Source organism: Solanum verrucosum, unplaced genomic scaffold (assembly GCF_900185275.1).
Source record: "Solanum verrucosum unplaced genomic scaffold, falcon-dt-bn FXZP01000049.1, whole genome shotgun sequence".
NCBI classification, from domain to species: domain Eukaryota; kingdom Viridiplantae; phylum Streptophyta; class Magnoliopsida; order Solanales; family Solanaceae; genus Solanum; species Solanum verrucosum.
This window is the reverse complement of record NW_026020221.1, coordinates 6,726,100-6,750,025: the sequence shown is the minus strand read 5'-3', so window position 1 is coordinate 6,750,025 and position 23,926 is coordinate 6,726,100. Positions and strand designations below refer to the sequence as shown.

Genomic DNA, 23,926 nt, shown 5'->3' with positions numbered 1-23,926 from the left:
TACCAAAGAAATGTCAATTCAAGAGTAACCAAAGTTGGATAGAAGTGCATTTATCAGTTTTAAAAAATTCTGAACTGTTGGAAGAAAACATCAACAATAATAATTGAAAATAATACAACAATGTTAATTCTGATAAGCAAATTTGAGGCAAGTCTTCTTGTTATGCCCTGATGTACCACATTTACTACAAGTGACTTTACTCTTGTATTTTCTTTCGTTGAATCCCTTCTTTCGATCGTTACTTGGTGGTCTGTCTGGTTGTTTTCTTGCAATTGGTGGTAGCATTACCTCTTCAAAATATGCGATGAAATATTCCAAGTGCTTTCGCAAGGCAATGGTTCTATTCGAATTGCATAAGTATCTTGAAAATTCTTATTACTATAATAGGAGGAATAATAATCTTCGCGATGTTTGTTTCTGTATCTGATAGTTGCAACTGCATATGTACACCATCATTATGTACTAAAAAAACACCACTATGAATGACACCAAAAAAATCAAAATCGCACCAAATAAAAACGATACATTACACCAAATACCTTATCAATCTAAAATATTCAACCAACATAGAATTAATTTGCAAACCATCATTATGTACCAAAAAACACCACTCTGAATGACACCAATAATAACTTAATTACACCAAACTGGTAGACCATTATGTTCACAAATTAAAAACTACCATTTTCACCAAATAACTTAACGATATTTTTTACCAATTAACTTACCAAAAACCATAATCAATAAAACTGATTTCTACTCCTAACTTACAAACCATACAAAACAAACCAAAGAAAAAATACCCCAGAAACAAAAAAAAAACTTTGAATTGTTGAATAACAACAACAACCTATTTTGAAATTATGGTATTATATATTAGACCAATAAATACACCAACTCATACATCAGAGTATTATATTGGTGTCATTTACCACATCACATACCTAAATCAATTTGTGATAATTCACACAATCAGTTAAACCATACAATGTATTACACCAATCAATGTACCAAAAGTAATCTGACATTTAATCCAAACATACACCAACACATTGATCAAAGTTAATTTACCACCAATTTATAGAAACAAATATACCAGATTAAGTACATGATCACATATGACCAATTTTTTAATTATTATCTACACCAATTCGGATAAATACAATACACCAAAAAATTAATCAATTTTTTTTTTGGAAGTTATATTTTATATACCAAATAATACAACTAAATACACAAAAATATGTACCTGAAATTTAACTTTAAGTTGGTATGTGTACACCCTATCACATACCAAAAGAAACTATTGATAAAATCTGTTAACATTCGGCATGCAACATACCAATTAACCTAATTTTTTTTATAAAAAACTTATTTGACTCATCATATTACAATCAAAATCATATGATGTTGTTGTATTACACCAAAAACGTTAATATAAAACAACGGATAAATACCAAAAAGAATTAAAACACAGATTATGTGAAAATCCTAATAATATTCCACAAACAATTGCTAAATCTTAATATCTATTTAATAATTAAACATTTTACAGTTGCACCAGAATATTAACCAAAATCTTATGAATGTATATTCCACCAAATTCGACAAAACCAAAGGAATTACTACCAAAAAGATTACCTGATGAGTCACAACGCCCGCTGTGATAAATTAAAATTGAAAAATTATTGGTCTGCATATTTGATCGTCGATCTTAGTTTGGAAGAGAAGTTTTATTTTTGTAGAAAACCTTTCTTTATGGGATATGATATATAACAAATTGGAGTAAGTCAAGGAAAGTAAAATAATTAGAGAACTTTAAGGGATATGGATAATTGTGGCTGAAAACGTTTTTTTTTTTTTTAATAAGAATTCCATTTTTTTTTTAAAAATATTGTTATTCAATTGAAAAAAAGTAATGCTATATTCGTGTAATTAAAGTTATTAAGTTGTATACTTAAGTTTTTTCCCATTTTAAAATCCAAGAATGTTTATTGTCCACCAGCAGAGGGAGCAAATGTGCATATTAAATCATATTCATTCCAAAATAATTTTTAAAATGAAGAAAAAAAAACCTCTAATGGAAGCTTCCAAGCTAAAGGCAACAATAATCTCATTATTCATGCATACAATGATTAAATAAAAAAGCATAAGGAATCATATGAATGAAAAACTAAAAATATTTTGGTCGTTTGTTCACAAGACAATCTCACGTGCACATAATGTAATATAATTCTACCAAAAGAAACAGACAAATTTGTCAAACTAACTATGATGAATGGAAAGAATTTCACGGAGTAGTTTAACTCATCACTATTTCATAAGGGCGTTGAGAATTATTTTTTTCTTCATTCGCTCTGTCTTGATTTCAATTCTATTACGTAAGTGGGCCAGCTAGTCTGGATAAAATCTCTAGACTCTTTATACGGTTTGAATAATTCTTATTCTTTTAACCTTTAGTTTTTAGGATGTACATGAGTTAAGTCCAACATTTTAATATAGAATCAGACTCATTCAATGTGGACCTTCAAGGGATCGATTGAAGGAGTGAAAATACCTCGATCTCAGATTGATTGAAGATTGGTGAAAATACCTTCAATTCATGAATGTGCACGTTTCTGATTCGAAAGGCGGCGTGAGTGGAGTTAGGGGTGATGAACGAGATTCCTAAACTCTTTATAAGACTTGGACAATTTTTTTCCAACAGAACATTAAATTTACAGTACCGTACATGGTAGGTTCTAATCATCAATTACATTTACTAGCTAGAAATGATGATAAAATGAGTAAATGTATAGTAAAAGAAATCATATTACGAATTTAAATTAAATTGTTTGCGTTGATAATTGACACACATTGTATTTAAATGTATGGCTTTTGATCACTTTGATGAGTGCAAGATCAATTAGTCTAACACGCATGGATATTAATAAAATGGATGAATGCAGAGATATGGAATCATAATTTGAAATTTATGCGTTTGAAATTATAATTTATATATATTTAACAAAATATTTTATATAAATAAAAGATTTAGATCAAAACTTATGAGTTCAATTCCAAACTTCTAATTATATTCTAACTCCGCCCCTAATTTCCTAAATGAATGTTTCCAAAAGTTTACCACATATGTGAAGGTAATATTAGCGGAATGATTTTGAGAAGTAAATTAATAATTAGGCATCTATGACCGTTACAATATAACAATCAATAGAGAATACCAAATTACCAATTTGATTTGACCTTCTCCTAACATTAAAATTTATAGGTCATATCGATATGGTGAGATAAATAGGATTTGTTCATCATTAATCAATTCGAATTCAAGAACTAATTCTATCTATAAGGTCTAACCGATCACCAACATAAAGTAAAGGAAAAATATATAATTGAACTTTGTTTATAATAATGTTGTCTTAACTCTTAATCTCAAACCTAATATTATTAAGGTCCACCAACATCATTAATGACCTCCATTTGACCAAAAGTTTGATAAAAGAAAAAAATATTGAAAACGCGGATCCACTAAATTACTCCCTCTGTCCCTAATTACTTGTCAATTTTTAAATTGACACACCTATTAAGAAAACATTTATTGATATAGCAAGTTTATCATTTTACCCATATTAATTATGAAGTGGATAAATTAAAAATTTAAGATTTTAAAGAAGTTTTATCTTTTTCAAAATAATTAATTAAGGGTATAATAGTTTAAAAAATTGTATTTTCTTGATTTGCCAAAATGAATAAGTAATTAGGGACAACTAAAACAGAAAAAGTGGACAAGTAATTAGGGACAGAGAAAGTAACATGTAGTCCCTTTTTTTCTATCTTTATGTTTCCATTTGCGGTAAATATTTTTAGTCTGAATATATCATTGAATTACTAGAGACACTCATTTAGGGGGTGATTGAATTGTTGTAGCAGTGATATATCTCATAAGGGAAATCGATCTTCTCAGTCTCTCTTCGATGTAGCAAGTGTGATATCTCAACGGGGTGATAGAAAATATCACTCAATTAATCATTTTCTTAATCGAGTTCGTTACATTGAACTTATCTAATATAATTTTTGAGATATTATATAAGAGCGATTTACTCAATGCAAGCTCAAAAGATAGTAATTACTGATTTTCTTTGAAGTTTCATGAAAATGAAATACAAAAAGAATATTTCATGGAGACGTAACTATTTGAGTGATGATAAAATCAGTAGAAAAGTCGGTAACGCCGTGCCCCACATTGTCCCTATACTCTTAATTATTCTTCCTAAAAACAACTCACAAATTCCTATTTTCACACTGCTCAATACAACACACCTTCTTCATGACTTTTCCTCAAAAATAATTAAAGGGCGCGGGACATAAATAATTTATTCTGAACTCAATAAACAATTTAGTGGCGGAGTCAGGAATTTCACAAAAACACGAGCACTTCCTCATTCTAAGGAGGTGAAACCACTGAGCTATAACAACTTGTTATGTTAAGGGTGTCCAAAATATGTTATTTAATCATTTATGGATTTTTTTTCCGACAAAGGGTGTCTAATTGGACACTGACCACCATGTGGCTATGCCACTGAACGAATCAAATTATAAATTTAAAATTATGAATCCACTTTGTTTGACACACGCTCTACTTGACTAGTACTTTCCCCTAACATCCACTCACTCACACGCACACATATATATTTCATATCTTTATATACCCCTCACATGCAATTTGGTCATTAGTCATTTCATTACAAGCTAGTCCAATACAATACAACATATCTTATAATTAAACCAATCAAAAATGGTTTTTATTGAACCACAAGTTATATGCAAGAAGCATCAAGATCATAAGCAAAATCCTGGAGTTTGTTCTTGTTGTCTTAGAGAAAGACTCATTAAGCTTTCTACTAATTCAACAACAACAATAATGGCAACTTCTTCATCATGTACCTACTCTTCTTTATCTTCATCTACATCTTCTTCCACTTGTGGTTCTCCACGTCGCCATCGTCGGATCAATTCCGACGTTGTGGGCCCCTTCTCTTTCGTTGGCACCGGCGCCGGAGGAGGTTTGAAGAAGAGTAGATCCATAGCTTTTGTTGCAAGATCATGTGGATTATTGAATGAGCAAAAGAAGAAAGAAGGGTTTTGGTCAAAGCTAATAAAGTCAACGGGTAAAAGATCCAAAAGAGTTCTTGTACATTGATCATAGATTTAACTTATATATGTTGACAGTGTAAAATATTTTGATATAATTGGTAAATTTTTACCAAATGTGATAAGTTTGATATTATTATCGATCTCTAACAAGGTATCTATCTATACTTGCTATAAAAGGTTATATATAATTGACTTTTATATATAAGTGGTCTGATATTTTTTTTTAAAAAGGTTAGGTGATGAGTTAGGTAAGTACTTAATTTCTACTTAGTAATGATTTTGGAATTTAGGGTTATTATTTGCACGTGCACTATATCAAGGGAGGTTAATCCAAAATTTGCAAAGATTAGTTGTAGGATTAGTGTCTTTTTATAGCAATAACCAATATGGCATGATATTTAAACAAGTCCAAAGTCAAAAATAGGAACAAAATGAAGGGTAAAGAAGGAAAAGCATCATTAGAATAAAAGGCAAAATTCATCTATCAAGCGACGGAGTATCAGAAAATTCCATTAGGTACTAGCTATTTAGCGATAGATTCCCAACGAAATACATCATAGCTAATTAAATCTATTTTAATTTTTTTTAGTAAAGAGTATTCCTTGGACCATAGGTGTAAAAGTAAATTATGAACTATTGAAATGTGGAAATTAAGAATCACTTACCTAACTTTCTTGTTTTTTAGTTTTGGTGTCTATTCTACTTGTTTAATTTTTATAAGTATCAAATGACGGTCAATGCACGAAATTGCCAAGAAAATTCAAGTAATAGTTGGGAGGAATTAATTATCATCCACTTGGGTCATTAACTTGAAAGTGGAATATTTAATAGAAAATTTTATTTGTTTTCGGTGTTTATCCATCAAATTATATTAACCTATCATGATAATTGTTTTTCGTATTTTAGCCTATATTAGTATGGTTTACTTCTCTCTCTATATAAATATATAACCCCCATTGTAATAACTAATAATAACTTGAGGGAGGTGTTTGGTAGTATGAAAATGTTTTCCACGAGTGAACAAATTTTGAAAAATGTTATTCGAAAAAATAAGTGATTCTCTTATTTGTTTTTGTATTCGGTATATGTGAATGAAAATATTATCTCAAAAACATTTATATATATTCTGATCAAACACTAACAGGGTGAGGTAAGGTTTGATAGTAACGTGTCGGGTGGAGTTAAGGTAAGATGATAATGAGTGTAGAATGCAAATTGTGGACTTGGTTTTTCTAGTTCAACTATAGAAGTCATTTTTCTCATTTTTAAGATGCCTATCTTTATAGAGAATATTTTTCAAATATTTTGACTAATCAAATATGAAAAATTAAAAAATATTTTCTGAAAAATATTTTTCTACGTACAAAACACACCCTTAGTATATTTTTGGTGGTACAAAATAAAATTTAGCTAAGATATATAGTCTTCTTCCTTATTTCACTACACAGCTTGCTCACTGTCATCATTTTTCTTTTTAAAGCAAGGTAAATCTGTGGTCAAAAGTCCGGAGGCGGAGCCAGAATAAGAAATTTGGACTTTTGAGGTTCTAAATTTTAGAATAGAAGAGAAAAATATTGCAAAACATGTTTCCTTTTTAATAGTGGAGTCCAAACCCACAACACTAGCGTGAAAAACATTTTCACTCACCACCCATTTCTTACTATTTAACTGTTAATCAATTTTGTTAAGGGGGTCACAAGTTAATATACATATATAGTTATTTAATTTTCTAATACAAATACAGGATCTACAAAAAAGCTAGTGGGTTCGTTCAAATCCATGAACTCCCACGTAGCTCCACCTCAAAACAAAGTTAAGAAACCTTACGTGGAGAAGTTATATTCTTGTATGTACAGTCAAAATTAAATGATATGTATTGTCACATTCATATTTTAAATTAAACAAGGTTTTAAAACTGAAATAGTTGGGAAAATAAATTGAAACCAGAACAATTATAACTCAAAGTAGTAATACTCAACACACCTTTTTGGTCCTAAAAGGTTGGCCAAAATTGTCCAAGGAAAGTTTGATTTCTGTCAAATAAATGCAATGCATAATTTTGGATGTACCCAAATTTTGTATGGACTTCATCCACTACAACAACATACCAAGTGCAAGCCTACGGGATCTGAGGAAGGTAGAGTGTACACAGACCTTACCGCTACCTCATAGACGTTCATCCACTAAATCCAATAATCCACATATTATAGAAAAAAAACTTCTCATCATATAATATTCATGGGGTATGTTCTCTATAAAAAAAATTACAAAACCACATCAAGCTGTGATTGCAATTTCAACCTTTTACTAGTCTATCAAAATTAACAGCAGGTGTTTTCATGCTTAAGGAAGTATCCATGGAATTTATATCTTACCTTTTCTATCAGTAGTCAATGTGACGGACCAAAATTTTATATAATCATTCTAATGGATTATGTAATCGACATCCCGACTCTAAAGACACAAACCCTCAAAAATTAGCAGTACATGAATTATACAAGAATCGACTTATATAAAAACCGAATTCACTGACCTACAGGATTTCTCTTCATCACTGTGGATTGAGTTTGTATTTCAGCTTTCCTATGACCTAGACTTGTGCCATCACTTCCTGACCAGTTGCTTGGCCCTTATCTTTGCATACACAGCACTTCAACTACATGTCAGCTGTAAAGAATGAGTAAGCAGCTGATACTTTTTCAGAGACCTGTACACCTTCTTGGCTCTTTCCTTCCTGATTTCTACAGTTATTGACAAGTATATTCCATTCTAATAGAAAGCAATTTACAGCATCACCTCCTGGGCCTTCTCTCATGATTGTCATCATCACCGTAATTTTCACTCTCCGTAGCAGGGCGTTTTAATTTCTGGAATATCTCATCAAGAGATTCGGATGAGGAGGCACGAGAAACGTTTGTATCCTCAGTTTGACGTAAGGGAACAAATTCACCAACTTGGCGTAGTGGAATTAACCTTTTTGCTTCAATGTTTGTTTTGAAATTCTGGAAACCTGATTTCATTGATGCCCATCTACCAGCCAAACCTGATGGAGCTGCTACTGCACTGCCAGATTGAGAGCTGGCAGAATCAAGTAAAGAGACCTTAGTAGAGCCTATATCCTCCTCCATTGGCTTCACATGAGATGGTAGCTTGCCCTGTTCCCTCAAGGCAGCATATTTGCTGCTAATGGCTTCCTTGCTCCCTGAATACCGACGGGCCTCATCTTTCAAAGGTTTTGAAGAACTTCCTCGGTCCTTGCTTGATTCCATGAATGCCTTTGATTCAAAATCATTTGTATGCTGAAAAATTGAAGTGAATGTAACTAGGCTGAAGCATGAAAGTTAATGAGATATGACTAGATAACTTGAAAAGACATGGTCACAGACATTGCTGATTAGAATAAATTTTACATGCAAAGAAAATAAAATTTACATGCAATTCTCCTCATGAGAATCGCACAAACCAGTTTAATTCAACACTGAAAAAACAGAACTAACTAATAAACCTAAAGGATGTAGTGATGAACCAAAGGCGGATCCACGATTGAACTTAATGAGTTCGAGTTTTCAAAATTCTATCATAACCTATTTGATTTACTGGGTTGGAAATACATTGTTTATACTTATTTGGTGGACATTTTTAACAAATACAAGGTTTGAGCCTGAGCCAAAGCCATGAACTATAACTTCTACACTAAAGCCGCCCCTATGATGAACACTCAAGGAAAGAAACAAATGAGAGGCAGCATTCGGTCTACACAAAAAGGAAAAGGAAAAGGAAGTGATACAACGATAATATTGTTGCCTTTTCTGCATTTGGGAAGCAGGAAATATATGGGGGGAAAGCAATTTAAGGGTTTCCCTTCAGAGAATTTCTTCCAATTAAGTTCCTGCTCAAGTTAATAATATTCTGAACGAAAGCTGAAAACACTCTTCTTTTTTTTATATAATCGTGGTGTCCGGGCCAGCTTGCGCGCACCTTGACTAATTCCACGGGATACATGTCACCTCCCACCAACAACGAGTACCAGGTAACTTTGTCCACCAAAACTAGGACAAATTGGGAAGAAAGCACGCAGTGTTTTTGTCTCTGCTGTTATTTGAACCCGAGACCCCATGGTTCTCAACCCACTTCATGGACCGCTAGGCCATACCCTTGGGTGCGACACTGTCATCTATTCAAAACCCTTCATTTTCCATTCAACTTATGTATGAAAGGAAATATCACCTCTCTTCTTTTCCTTGTAAAAATTTCTAGATGCATATTTTAGAGCTACTCAATATCCAAATATAGCTTAAAGGTAGATCACATACTATGGTATTGCCATCAGACTCCAGATCCACTGTCATATTGTTGAAATTCCTTGCCAATGGCAAAACATGTTCACCAAGTTTGCGTCCTTGTTCAAGCCAGCTTCGTTCTGCAAAGATTAAGGATAGGTGCATCAAAATTTGCAACATATACTCAGTTCACTGGTGAAACAACTACTGCAACTCAATAGCAAAACAGAAGGTGTTACTTCCATATCAACACTAACACTACAATATCCAGATGAATAAAACACTAAAGCGATACGGCCCAGTTCCAGCTGCTCAGTGGGCCAACAAGCTTGCATTCCAATAAAAGACTAAAGAAAAGCAACAGAGAAAAATGATATTTAGTGACCTGCCTACCTTTCTGCAAGATCAGTAACCCTGATGGATCAAAACCATCCATATCATCTGTCTCTGACTGAAATCTAAATATCTTCCAGTTCCCAAAAAATCTGATTATCCGATCAAAGAAATTGCTTGCAACTAGCAACGTATATACAACCATAATAAGTGGATAAATTTTGTTGAATCCTTGACCAAAGAAAGGAACAGCCTTGTCAACAGTTCCCATTCGCTGCAATAAAAAATAAAGCATTTATGACTTGATAAGGAGATCATGTGTCACGGAATGCCTAAAGAATAAATGCAGATGTTTATTGACAAATCTAACCCCATACAGATTTTTGACGAAAGAATACCATCTGGTAGAGAATACTCCCCCATCATACTGTCTTTGGCAAGGACAAAGACCCCATTTGGACTGGGCTGAATTTAAGTAGCTTTAAAGCACTAAGCACTGAAAAGCACTTTTTTAAGTGCTAGAGCTGAATATGAATAAGTTATATGTTTGGAAAAAACACTTGAAATGAAACTAAGCAGGTGATATGCTTGGTACAGAAGTGTTAAAGCTGGTAAAATGACTGAACTACCCTTTAAACTTTTAAAACTAAAAATGAGCTTATTATTGCAATATTTTAAAATTTAAATCAGCTCAAACACAAATTTATTTGTGTTTCAATCTAAAATTGATTGTATTACATTATTTTTATCAAACATAGATTATTTATTGAAATAACACATAATAAATGATATTTTGATTAAAGTTTGCAAGTAAAATATGAAATTCCTCCACAGTTTTGATTTCAGTTCTGATTTAAAATAATTTTTCAAGTATATAGTGTGAAACTAAATAGTGGGGCAATCTATGCTTAATTAATTTATTTTGAGGACACAATATGGATATACAGTAGGAATACACTTGTGAAATGATTCATATAGCCCATAGGTGATTGAAGTTAGGTTTATTTTAAGTTTGTCGATCACAAGCAACATCATGCTCCTACATGAAACAGTCGGTGGGCAGAAAAATCTGATAGACAAAGGTTCGACAACATCAACAAAAGAAGAAAGGGAGAGGAGATGGAAGGACATTTTAGAGATATAAATAAGTTGTAATGGTAATAACTAAAATGTTAGGTCAAACCTCAAGTGTTTTTTAAGCCAAAAAGCAATAAGTTGGGTAGACCAACTTATGGCTTTTGGCTTGTTTTTAGTTTTTGGCTTAAAAGCACTTGACTTTTAAGCACTCCTGTTATTAGCCAAACATCAAAACAAGCTAAATATGCTTTTAAGCTGGTTCGACCAGCTTTTAAGCCAATCCAAACACTCTCAAAATCCTTTACCTTGCCAGAATGAAGTCCCTTCACTTAGTTAGACTCTTTTAGAATAATTTACAACTCAACTACACTTTCTCTTTTATACCTTTTCTTTGGCATTATTGTTAATAGGTGAGATTCAGAAGGTTTGCACGATACCATCTTGATGAAACTCAAAGGAGAAGACTATGCAATTGTGGTAAAGTAGAGATGAAGGAGAAGACTATGCAATTGTGGTAAAGTAGACATGGGTTTTTTCGATACCATATTCACATTGTTACAACCAGCATTAATCAAGCGTCAGCTAAAAGGAAAACCACGCAAATCTTAGTATCAATAAGCATCATTTAGCTATTATTCTAGACCACCAAATAAAGAGATTGGAAAAGTGAAGAATGCATGCCGACTCAATAAAAGACGCAGCGAGAACTGCAGTTTTCTTCTTCAAGAATTGTTCACCATCAGTTTTCATAGATAATAAAACTGAGGTTGGTCATAAACTCACCTTCTCAAAAATGGTTTTCTTGTTTTCGCCTAGACTGATAAGGTTAAGGAAATTGTACGAAATTGGAGGTGCATAACGGGCAATCATCCTGGCAGAAACATTGAGGAAACACTAAATTAATACAGGAAACCAAATTGCTTTCACTGCAAGAAGATTACGAACTTACGAGCAAATCATTAACAAGCTCACAGAACTTGTTTGTCTCGGTGTCAATGAGTAAAACATATACATTCCAGCTTTGAACAGCGAATAGTAAGTGCAGACACACATATACATAAGTGGCAGAAAAGCAAACACCTGCAAAATAAGGACAGATTGGTTTGAAACCTGCAGATTGTATTTATCTTTCAGCATGCATAAGAAGACATACACGGGTAGAAAAACATAGAACATTGACAAAATTCACTTGAAGTCTGAAGAATCAAGACACCATCCATGTTGCTGTCTTAGCACAGAACCTAGAGCTTATCTCAAAACGAATAGTTCTGGATACAACTAGAAGAGAAGATCATCAATACATGAGAGCCAACAGAAGAAACCAAATAAAATATGGTTTAACAGAAGAAGGGAGTGGGGCTTTTCTGAAAGTAATACAAGCCCTATCTACAGCTTTTTTATCCAAACATTTTAGCTTTTTATTTTGAGGTTGAACCATTTTTTATTTTTTTTTATGACAAGGGAAACCCGCAGCCGCTACCCTTTGGGTGCGCACAGGGTAAAACCCCCGCTCCTATGCAATAGCTCGCAAACCACATAGGAGAGGTAACCCGCACTAGGCAAGCCTGGTGCGACGAGCTCGACCCAGAAGGCAAACCCCTTGCTTTCGCTGGCAAGGGGTTTTGAACTTGAGACCTCCAACATGGAAGTCCCAAGTCCAAACCACTGGGCCACCCCGAAGGGTATTTTTGAGGTTGAACCATTACTTCATGTCATCTACTGCTTTAACTTCATCCTAGGTAATAATATTTTGATTGTAATAATTTTATTTTGACAATCCCGTGGCCCCAGAACACATTCTACGGATCACAAATAGTGTAGGACAGAGCTTACAGAGAATATCATTGTAACTGAAACGGTTGCAAGCAATCCTCTGGGGTTCCATGTTACTAATCAACACCAGGTACTCCAAAATTGAGTGTCGAATACAAACTTTAAGAGTTAGAGATGGCATTTTGGATCATCTGAGGAGGTCAAAACTAAAAGAGGTAAGCCTGGAAATGCAGTTGAACCCAATTTCCTTTTTTAACCAAAGCACAATCATGTCGAAACAAGAGGTGATATCCAGGTCCCATGAAACAGATTTAGTATTAAACAAAGGAATGACAAAAGAAAACATGCATCTACATTCAGTTCCAAAGCAATGGGTATAAGTATTTTTTTTATGACGAGGGAACCCACAGCCACTACCCTTTGGGTGCTCGCAACATGAACCCCGCTCCTGTGCAATAGCTCGCAAGCCACACAAGAGAGGTAAGCCACACTATACAAGCCCCATGCGACGAGCTCGACCTAGAAGGTCAGCCCCAATTGTCGCAGGCAAGAGGTTTCGAACATAGACCTCCATTATGGATGTCCCTAGCCAAACCATTTGAGCCACCCCGAAGGATCACAGTGGGTATAAATATGGAGCAAAATTATTAATAATACAAAGGCATTAACAGGATACATCTTAACTTAGTTCCCACATTAGCAACAAAAACTGACAATTTGATTTTCTTTTTTAAAAAGGAATCATCCTACACGCTGGGTCAGCTTCTATATCTTTTGGGTTATGAGTCTTCCAACATTTCTCTTCATTTTTCTTTTAAGAAATTAAGCAATCCATTTCCAGCCTGACAACTCCTATGAACAAGACTTGCTTTTACTTTCATGGGTGGGGTGATAAAAGGATTTGGCAGGTTGAAAAAGAGAAAAGGACTGAGAATTGCCACCACTACCTACGAATATCAAGAAATGTCGTAGTTTTAAAGTGTCCAAGTAACAAGATTACAAGACAGTCACCAAAGCAAGAAAAACTCTAATGCCCCCACTGTGCATCCTTATGTCCACGAACTGTACAACTAATCAAAAACGCATACAAAATAACCACTAGAAAGGCACCATAGGAGCTCTTTTTGATATACACAAAAAGGAGCACCAAGAACAAGGGCGATTAGAAATGACTATATTATCAAGTTCTTACAACCTCCTAACAAGCAAAGTGCTCCCCCTTAAAAAATTTAGTAGAATCTCATTAAATAATGATACAAGCATTGCAAAAGCAATCAGCCTATATCAATAAACTGTAAGAAATATGACTTATGAAGCAGTTAACCCAACCAAAAATTTCAAGGTAGCACGATTAGCATGTCATGCCCCCTGATTATCCAATAAATAATGCTAGAAACATCCCTGACCAAGTGAGAACTTCCATATAAGAACAAATCATCTGGAAATACCTGAACAAGAACCTCTTGATCTCCAACAGACTTTATAAGAATGGAAAATAGAGACAAATCAACTCCCCTTGGCAAAAGAGTTGCTTCTGCTAATAGAATAGCAACAGACATGCAACAAAGAATTACAGCTGAGACTTTCTTCAATTGCTTCCTCAGGACACATCGCCAGATTAATTCTGGAAAAGAATGTCAACTTTTATTCCAAAAGTGGAGAAACCAAATACAAGCAGATCTTATATGACAAATCTAATGCATCAAAAAATAAAATACTCGAGTACACATTAGCCAGCTATGAACTAGAGAATAAACAACCCACTAAGACGCCAGCAAATTTAGTTGGATAACCAACACCTTGGATTCAGGAAAGTAATTGTTTATAATTGACACACTTCGCAAGGCATGTGTCTGGATCAATATTGTCAAAGGTGCGCTTAAGGCCGGAAGCAAGGCTCAAAAACATGCTAAGCGCTTCGCCTCGCTCAATGTGCTCTTCAGTGTCGTCATCAAGGTTCTAAGGCACTTTTCCTTGCAAACGAGCCTCCTCCGACACTAAACAATTGATATTTCACTTTATCGTAAAAAAATAAATCAATTTTTTGTTCATATGTTTGTCATTCATACATATAATTACCAGTCTTGGACTAAACGCTACATATTTGTATTTTTTCTCCCTTTGAGATTTTTTTAGAGTCCATGTTTTATTTGTGCTTTGCGCTTAAAGCCCCAATGGACCTTAGAGCTTTTTTTGCACTTTTTGCTTTTGATTACACTAGTCTGGATCCTTCTTTACATGTGAGTTAGATGTATCCAAACATAAGGACGTCATTAATCATATTGTCCTAAATCCTGATAACTTTGACAAAAGACAGACCAATGATCAAATAAAAAACTAAACCATGAACCATCACTCTTATTGACTAATTAGTACTCTATTAACTGGAGTATAATTGCATATTTAGTTAACATGGTGAAACACACTGAAATCACTTCCTAGTGCTTTTATAGCATACTTAAAACCAATTTACTCCGTTTGGGATAACGCACTCCCAGTTTCCCACCAACTTTGTAAGACCGGTCCTTGGTTCTTCAAAGTATTTATCTTGATTAACAAGCAATCTTGTTGGCCCCAAGACTTTGGTCTAGTTGTACAACATATTATGTGTCACAGTCGAGCCCTGCCGCTGGCAAAAACCCGGTGTATTTTTTCTTTGGTGACCTTTATTCACAAAAATCTGGTATTTAAGTGAAGGGAAGAGGACAGGTTCATTATCCACCGAGTTGCAAGCCATCCACCAGTGCCCTCGGGGATTTCTCCGTCATTAAAGAAACAATGCAACAATGGAAATATGCCCCCTCCATGTGTTGTTGGATTCATTTAGCACAAACCAAACTAAGGAGTCCTGAATTGAACCTCAAGCTTACTGGAACAGTTTGGCAGTTCTGAAATCATGAAAGACGACATATATCAACATTGAAACCTATTCCTTCGTGCTTGGCACAATGCTCGAGTCTATAACCTCTATAACCAACATTTTTTTCAGTGTTTGTTATTATCTGACCCACAAAGGGACTCAGATGTCTTCTGCTCTCCTCCTCAACTGGTTCTCTTGGTAAAACATTATCTACTTCATCCAGAGAAACCCAACCAGAAAGAAAATCCAATTATAGTATATGACGCCATCATCAAAAACTCAATTATAGTTATGCAGCGTTGATTTGGAATGCTATAAGTGATTATGCTCCTATTTTAAATCCATCTGCGTCAGATATATAAACTAGAGAATATGACCCTTGAAAAATACCTGTTGTGTCAAAGAAGGAACCCAATGTTCCAGCCCTTTCAGATCTCAAGGTTGAAACAAATTTCCTGCATAAATTTTTACACTAGAGTAAAAATCTAGCAGCAAAGGACTAAATTTAGATCATATTACTGCATATAATTGGGAGTTTCAAACTCTTGCTCAAAAATGTTAAGGACTCAAAATGAAGAAGGTAGCTAAAGCAGAAGAATAGGGAAACGAAAAGAGAGTAATAAAGGCAAAAACAAAAAAGGCTAGAAAATGCCAAAAGAAATTCATTCACGACAATAGACTTTCCCCTTATCAAAACAGGTCCCTCCTTTTTAAATCCTATCTTCAAAACTCCAATATAGCTGTATAAACGAGAAGTGAAGTTCACAACTAACAAATAACACAAAACTACCTAATATATAAAAACTTATATCATAGTTCAATTTAACATTTTTTATTTTTAAAATGTGTTTAACTCCACTGCCCCTGTCCCCGGGTTCCTTCATCAAGCTGAGAAAGTCCAACATCCTATCTGTTGTATTAACATCCTCTAGTCTACACCCAAAAGCAAAAAAAGATATACATCTATCAATAATTTCTTCTTTGTTTTGTTCAACCCCCACCCCCACAAAAAAAATCTTTCTTCTTCTTCCTTGTGTTTGATTTCAATGGTTGAGTTGTGGTAGCAGAAGATTGGTGGTGTTAATGGGAGAGAAGGACGAGGGTCAGTGGTGATGGCTACTTTTGTTACAGAAACGGTGGTGGTGCAGAAAGTGAAAACCAGATCAAAAAAGGAATGAAAAAGAAAAAAAATGAAAACAAATAAATTTAAAAATATTTTTAATGGCAGAAATGCTGTAAAAAGATAAAAATTTTAAGCTTTCTTTCAAGCTCACAAGCTATAGGGGTGTAGAACACACTCTCCATGCCAGTTGGGATAAAAGGGGGCTCTTATTACCCACTTCAAACGAGTTCTGGGGGTACCTGCATAGTTTAAGGTCGTAACTGAAAAAAGAGTACTTTGGGGGATATTTACGTATTACCCCTAATTGCTTTAGCAATTGCACCAATAACTAGGTGTAGATGCATCATTTTTTAATTCCAGACAATCTTCCTACAAAAGAAATGTTGGAGAAGCACAGTAAAGAAGAAGTAGCAAAAGAATAGGACTTGCATGCCAACAACAACAACAAAGCTGCCTCAGTTGAAAGCTAGCAGAAGAGGATGATTTGCTCACCAGAAGAAGAAAACTCATTGTGAAATGAAAGAAAGCAAATCGAAAGACACAGATAAACAGAAATAGTAAAAGAAGAGAAGTTTTCTCATTTTTCTTCTTTTTTTCCAATCTTGTTTCAAAAAAGTGATCGCTCCCTGCTGCTGTACACCTCACTATCCAAAGTGTGCACTTCTTTCAAGTCGCACTGTTTTACTCATGACAAAACCCATTGCTCCATGTCACTTTTCATAACAATATTGAAAATTTTGTATACTATAGTTTCTAAATGTATCTCCTTTGTACTTCAGACATACAAAAGAGATATTTAGGTTGAAACTCTGGCCTGAATATTTTCCTGGTTTCTATTGGGGATCAGAGGAAAAGCAGGTTGTTAAAACAGAAGTGGCAGATCAATATAGAACAACTATTCATTTAAAAATAATAATAATGTATAGAACAACTACCAGAATTCAGTAGAATAATAACACATACCAACCAGTTGCATTGCGCTGCTCATAATTCTTTATAGTATCCTCCAGTTCAAGAGCCTCTGTTACATACGTCAAATACTCACTGCATGTTAGAAGATAAAGTTATCAGTTGTTCCCTGGAGAAGATAATGAGACCTCAACAATATGTAATAGGAGCTAGTGAAGGGCATAAATAACCAGGACAAAGTGGTTAGTCACGAGCGTCAAAAGTATAATTCTAGCTTCATTCAGGAGCTTAAAGAACAGTATCCATCTTTAGGCCATGATGTTTAAGATGTTAAAGGGAAAGATCTGTAAACAAACAGTACCAAAGGTGAAAGCCATGACAAAAGAACAGCTTTCCACAAACATCTGTACTAATGGGGCAGGCATTGTGAACTCCAAAAATCTATAAAAACAGAAGACCATTTTTAAGTCTAGTACTAATAGGCGGAGGTAACAGACGCTTGTTAAAGTAGGAACTAGTAGATATCATCAAAAAGGATCTGTGTTTTTCAACATTCTACGTGACCAGGTAGATTATTATTATTTTCTTGAGAAGGATATGTGGCCTGGTAAATTGGCATACTACAAATCTTTAAGGAATAAGGAGACCTGGATCTGACCTACTCTTGAACTAGTGGATAAAAAAATTCACTGTGCGGGAATCTTTTCCTTATGAATAAATAGTTTAGAAGAATAGGTTCACATGGACAACTAGTGCAAGAAGGCGCAATAAAGTTGGTGTATCGGAAGTAGCAACTTGACATGCGGCATTGGTTTTACCTTTTGTATCTATAGTACTCCTCTCGAGCTATACGAAGATTACGCCTAAGCTTTGCCATTGATTTATCATCTGTATCATAATCCATGTCATTTTCTCCCAACTGACCCCCTTGTGGTTTGAAAGATGGATCCTCCCTGAACTGTAAATGAAATGAAATATCACACATGTATTTAGAAAAGAAAGAGGAGAAGTGGTATAGGTCAGAGGAAATGGAAAAGGAGCAATACCATTTGAACTAACATATTATCAATAACATCCATATAACGCCTCAAAGGATCACGCTTGGACATCTGCTTTGATGTAGCCTGAGCAACCTGATTAAGTTCACCATGTCCAGTAACTCATAAGTGCAGGTGAAGAGAACCAATTAAACTGATGTAATTTATTTCCTACTCCCATTGAATATTCAATGAGCAAAACATAACTTACTAGGCACACATAAGAGTAAAACAAAAATCTTTTACAATAAAAAGTTGCAAATTCGTTGGCATTCTGTGAACATTAATAAAAAAATGGGCAATCTCAACTACATGTCAAATCATAGCTGACCCAAGTACAGAAATAACCACAAATCCACAGAACAAGGTAGCAACTAGCAAGTATATTCTGAACTAAATTGAAAAATCTAAGCAAGACTTACCACAATAGCATTTGATAATTCTTGATGGGCATCATCAAGCTTCACAGCCATTTTTGCAATTTTATGAGAAAGCACCTTCTGACGAGTAGTCCAATCGGCATTTTTCCACATGCTCTTTGGAATTTCGCTCATACCAAAACCAAGAAGAAAAGCACCAGTCACAAGTCCAAAAGTATTTGAGCATGCCATGGCAAAACCCAGTGCATTACCATCCCTGCCATTGAAAATATGGACACAGGAAATCATCTACTAAAATAATCATAAAACAGAAGATACAATGGTTGAGTTGCTTCTTCAACACACTGATAAGATTCAGTCTCTAATCCTTCAAAAAATTAAGCAACAGTCTATACAATTTGGAATCTATTTGTTCAAAAATCGATGTGAGGAGATGATAAGCTATGATAAAGCCTATGAAGGACAAAGCCATTAGGTCTAGTTTGGAGAGAGTAATTAGGATTGGATAAACAGTCCGTGTCTCCTTTTACTTCCACTTCCTGTCACCCTACTTTTTCGTGTCTCCCTAAACACATCAACTTTAGTTGCTACTCCTCTATTCTCTTAACATTCATATAATTAGGATTGGATAAACAGCCCGTGTCTCCTTTTACTTCCACTTCCTGTCACCCTACTTTTTCGTGTCTCCCTAAACACATCAACTTTAGTTGCTACTACATTCATTCTCTTTATTACATCATTCAAATGAAGCCTCAATAAAGAAAACAGTGCACATAAACCAATGTACTACTTCAGTCAGGACTAAGGACAACAACTTCATTCAAGAATTGGTAAAGTGACGAAAGAACAGAAAACTTCAATTTGGATTAGAAGAAAATGGATTAGAGTGAGAAACTGCTGGGCGTAAACTGCACTGGCTTCGAGGAACAAATCCTAGACCACTTGTTGAGATGGAAAAGAAAAGGGCTGAAACCTGGAGGTATCTAATTCCACTATCAAACAGACTCAAAACTCAAAAGGGAGTAAATAATTGAAGATATGGAGCTCCTCATCAACTACTGAAATAGGACAGGAAGAACGAAGATAGGAAACAGAGTAGTGAAATTTTGTCACAAAGATGAAAATGTTAAGTTAGAACATAAGACATTTAAAAGACTTTTCCAAACCTAGGACTGTTAAATTCTTTATTGAAAAATGGAAGACTGATTTGTTTGTTGTACAAGAAACTAAGAAGGCTAGATGGCAGGATAGAGGGCTGAGTCAAATCCAAGCAATGTAGATGAGGAATGGATTGTCTTGAGGGACAATATTCTGTTCCATGCTTGTTTGAAAAAACACATACAAGATACAATTGGCAACTAAAAGGAATTCCTTCATCAAAAAAAAAAAAAGAAGAAGAAGAGGAATTAATTTCAAAAAAAAAAAAAAAAAGAAGAGGAATTCATGCACCAGATAACAAGAAAAGTAGGAAGGAGGTATGGATAAACAAGCAGGAATAAGAGGAATAGGAAAGGATCTTGTGTTATGTGTGATAACTTCAATGTGACAAGATACACACATGAAAGAAGCAACAATTGGAGATAGTCAAGGAGTATGGCAGATTTTTTTCATTCAAGATTTGGAACTGGCTGATCCTCCTCAAAATGGGGGAGAATTTACATGGTCAAGAGGCAAGTCACACATAGCATCAAAAATAGATAAGTTCTTATTCTCGACTAACGTGACGAAAATTTCAGATAAATAAACAATGTTTGCTTCCAAAAGTAGTGTTGGGCCATAGCCTTGTAATGTTGTATTGTGGGCAGTGGTAGAGTAGTAGGACATACTTTAAATTTGAAAATATGTGGGTGGAACATGAAGGTATTATAAATGTGGTACGAAGTTAATGGAATGATTTTGAAGTAACAAGGAGAATGGATTTCAAACTGCCCAGGAAAATCAAAATGTTAAAAAGAAAGCTGATTGAATGGAATGCGCACATCTTTGGCAACATAGAGAGGAAGCACTGGAAAAACTTCTTGGAATGAAAAGCATGAGAAAAATTCTCAGAGACAGAATCCAGAGTTGGTGCAAAAAGCATACTTGATTATGGACACTGAAGGGATAACAATGAGGAAACTTCTTGGAGACAGAAATTCAGGTTCCTTTGGTTAAATTGGTTACAACTTTGTGACAAGAACTAATTAAGATTTAAGACTGTCATATGTTAAGGAAAATAAATTTTAATTTAGCAACCAGAAACAAGTTTTACAGTTGTGTTCTATAATTTTCCAAGTGAATTATACATTCTCAAGTCTCAACGACTAATTAAGACTCTCATATGTTAAGCACTGAACAGATAAGCTAAATATGGATCCCTTTCCATCGAAATATATCTTCTGAAAACAATGATGATACTCACCACCCCAAAAATAGTGTTCATGCAGTTGGAACAGCAGTCGATTGCTAGATCAATCCGATCTAAGTTTGGTCAATGAACAAGAGGTCAATCTCTTTCATTCAATCCAAATATCTAAACCGAGTGCAGCTCAAAAGAGATCCGTGGTAAAGGAACCCATGTCTATGATTAACTATTAAAATGTTAATAGAAAAAGAACGCACCAACTTTTCTGCATAGTAATGAGGAGAATAAGTCCAAGAAGACCGACTATCCCCAAGATGGCATAGAACACCAAGTTGGCGTGTATGCTAGTCGTCAATCGCTCTACAAGTGTAAAGTCTCCAGCATCTTCAAAACCTTGAATGAGGGGAACAACGAGCCTATTCGACAAAATAAATAGATGTGTGTTAGGAAACACACGTCATAGAAATGACAAAACGGAGATCACTCCCAAGAGAAAACTGGCAAATATAATATTTGAGTAGGAACCAGCCAGTTAATAGTGAAAGAGTGTTGCCTACCTAAGACACAAACATTAACACACAGCACTCTGTAACAAAGAACAATACAAAAGGTTAAGTGAGGCGATCTATGTTCTATGGAATTCAAATTTCATTTTAGACAAGCTACCCAAGTAACATTGTTTGGGAAGATTACAGTATGTGATACCAAGTAGTCAATCAATCAACACATAAGTTAGGGACGGTTATATTGCAATAACTGGTAGTGTAGATAATTGATTGTCCACACAGACTGAAATAAAGAGCATTCGTAAACATATATGAAATGGCACAAAAAGTTTAAGCATTTGCTAGCTCAGCAGATCAACATCCAGAAGCGAACAGATTACCATGTGAGTAGGAATGTACTCCAGTAAGACCAGCTCCAAAAGAATGATATGCCTCCATTATCACTCCCAACTATTGTCTGAATAAAAAGACTAAAAATCAGCATAAGTAAACATCATATACTTTTGTATGAACATTTACATCAAAGAAAACATATTTACCAATCATTAATTTCACTAAACTTCATAATATTCCTGACATTGTTAGATACACAGAGAAAAGTCATACACTAGAAGGTGGTCAAATATGTTCTTTCAAACCCCAGCTAACGCAGGACACCAGACAACCAGGATCACATTAGACATGCAACTAGTTCTAGTTTCATGAACAAACTTGTTCAGTCACCATCAACATGCACAACATACAGAAATATAAAAAAAAAAATGTCTTCTAAAATGAACCACAATGACTCGAGGTTATTCCTTAAACTACTATTAAAATTAGAATTAAAACTGTATGCAAAACATTTGATGAGAAAGACCATTCATCATAACCCTCAGTGACTTGAAAGGGCTACCTGTTCCACACACACAACCCCCCTCCTCCACCACTCCGTTGGACCTACTTCATTCTAATACTCAAAATTCATCTTTTAAGACAAAATATTAGCCATTAATCCCAACTAATCCATATCGCCCATGTAATTCAGTAGCTTCTATTGTATTCTAATTCATTTGCTAATTCCACATGAATTTCGAGATATTCTAGTCTTTCAATATATCTGCTTGACTGCTTTGATGTCTGCAAAACATTATAATTTTTTTAAAACAATGTAATAACTCAGGTCAGCAAAAATTATAAATTTGAACTAATATAACATATTAAAGAAGAATGATAGAAATGTACCGTCCAAATATCGGCAGGCACAAGGATAATAATGGAGATAGAGCAAAACCAGGTATAGCCAACTGTGAAGAACACGTAACGAGGCACTTCTGGACCAGAAAAGTACTTTAGAGTCCAAATCACCATGCCTAGGGTTAAAGGCAATGAGATCAGATAAAACACCCACATTTTTTCGTTTTTCTTTAACAAATTCTGTATAATGAAATCGGAATTGGTATGAACTGGTCGGAAAAGTGATCGGAGACGATCAGAGGAAGTGATCGGTGACGGCGACCACGAGTTTCTGTACTTCTTCTCCTTCCGATCGTCTGCGATTTCTAATTTAGCGAAGAAGTAAAGCGGTACTATCTAACGTGCGCCAATTGACTTTTCTTTACGTTTGGTTTAAGTTTTTCTAACGTGAGCGCGGTGTGACGTGCGCGTCTTTCTTGAACAAACTTTTGGCAGATGTTGGATTTGGTTTTTAGTGCTTTGTAGATTCACAAAGCACAATTTGGGAGTATCCTATTGAGAAGTTGCTTCTTAATAATAAAATATTAAAATAAAGTATTCCCACAAATAGCTATATTTAAAAAAATATTTTTTTTTTTACATGATTTCAACAAAAATCGTAATCTAAAATATATTGGATAATCTAAGTATATCATTGTGCTTTCCCTTGACAACTATTGTATTGATATATGACTTTCAAAAAAGTTTTTGTTTGCTCCATGCCTCTATTCCCTTGGCGGTAGATAGACTATTGTTGTTTTTTATTTGCTATTGAAAACTTAGGAAAGTCCGATTAGGAGAATATTTATCTTAGGATGGACTTATTACTTACATACTTTCAGTTATCTGCCTCTAGAATAGATAACTGATACATGAAAGGTGCATCCTTCGTGATCCTTTCGTATTAGAAAAAAACTATCTCAATGCTCTAATATGCA

General features: G+C 34.5%; 2 protein-coding genes across 2 annotated transcripts; one reads left to right on the top strand and one right to left on the bottom strand.

The window, feature by feature from the left end:
* Positions 1–4,752: 4,752 nt before the first annotated feature.
* On the top strand, positions 4,753–5,284 carry LOC125831063 (uncharacterized). The gene has a single exon (XM_049510254.1). It carries the CDS (start codon positions 4,793–4,795, stop codon positions 5,195–5,197), a length of 405 nt encoding a protein of 134 aa, XP_049366211.1. The 5' UTR covers positions 4,753–4,792; the 3' UTR covers positions 5,198–5,284.
* A 2,207-nt stretch (positions 5,285–7,491) lies between these two features.
* LOC125831030 (uncharacterized) lies at positions 7,492–23,510 on the bottom strand. Its single transcript, XM_049510220.1, has 14 exons — positions 22,998–23,510; positions 22,154–22,230; positions 21,525–21,683; positions 18,966–19,179; positions 18,553–18,639; positions 18,325–18,464; positions 17,561–17,641; positions 15,865–15,929; positions 14,063–14,238; positions 11,791–11,921; positions 11,625–11,712; positions 9,825–10,038; positions 9,465–9,571; positions 7,492–8,450 (listed from the first exon to the last, which is right to left on the bottom strand). Exons 1-14 carry the CDS (start codon positions 23,163–23,165, stop codon positions 7,944–7,946), a joined length of 2,214 nt encoding a protein of 737 aa, XP_049366177.1. The 5' UTR covers positions 23,166–23,510; the 3' UTR covers positions 7,492–7,943.
* Positions 23,511–23,926: the final 416 nt, after the last annotated feature.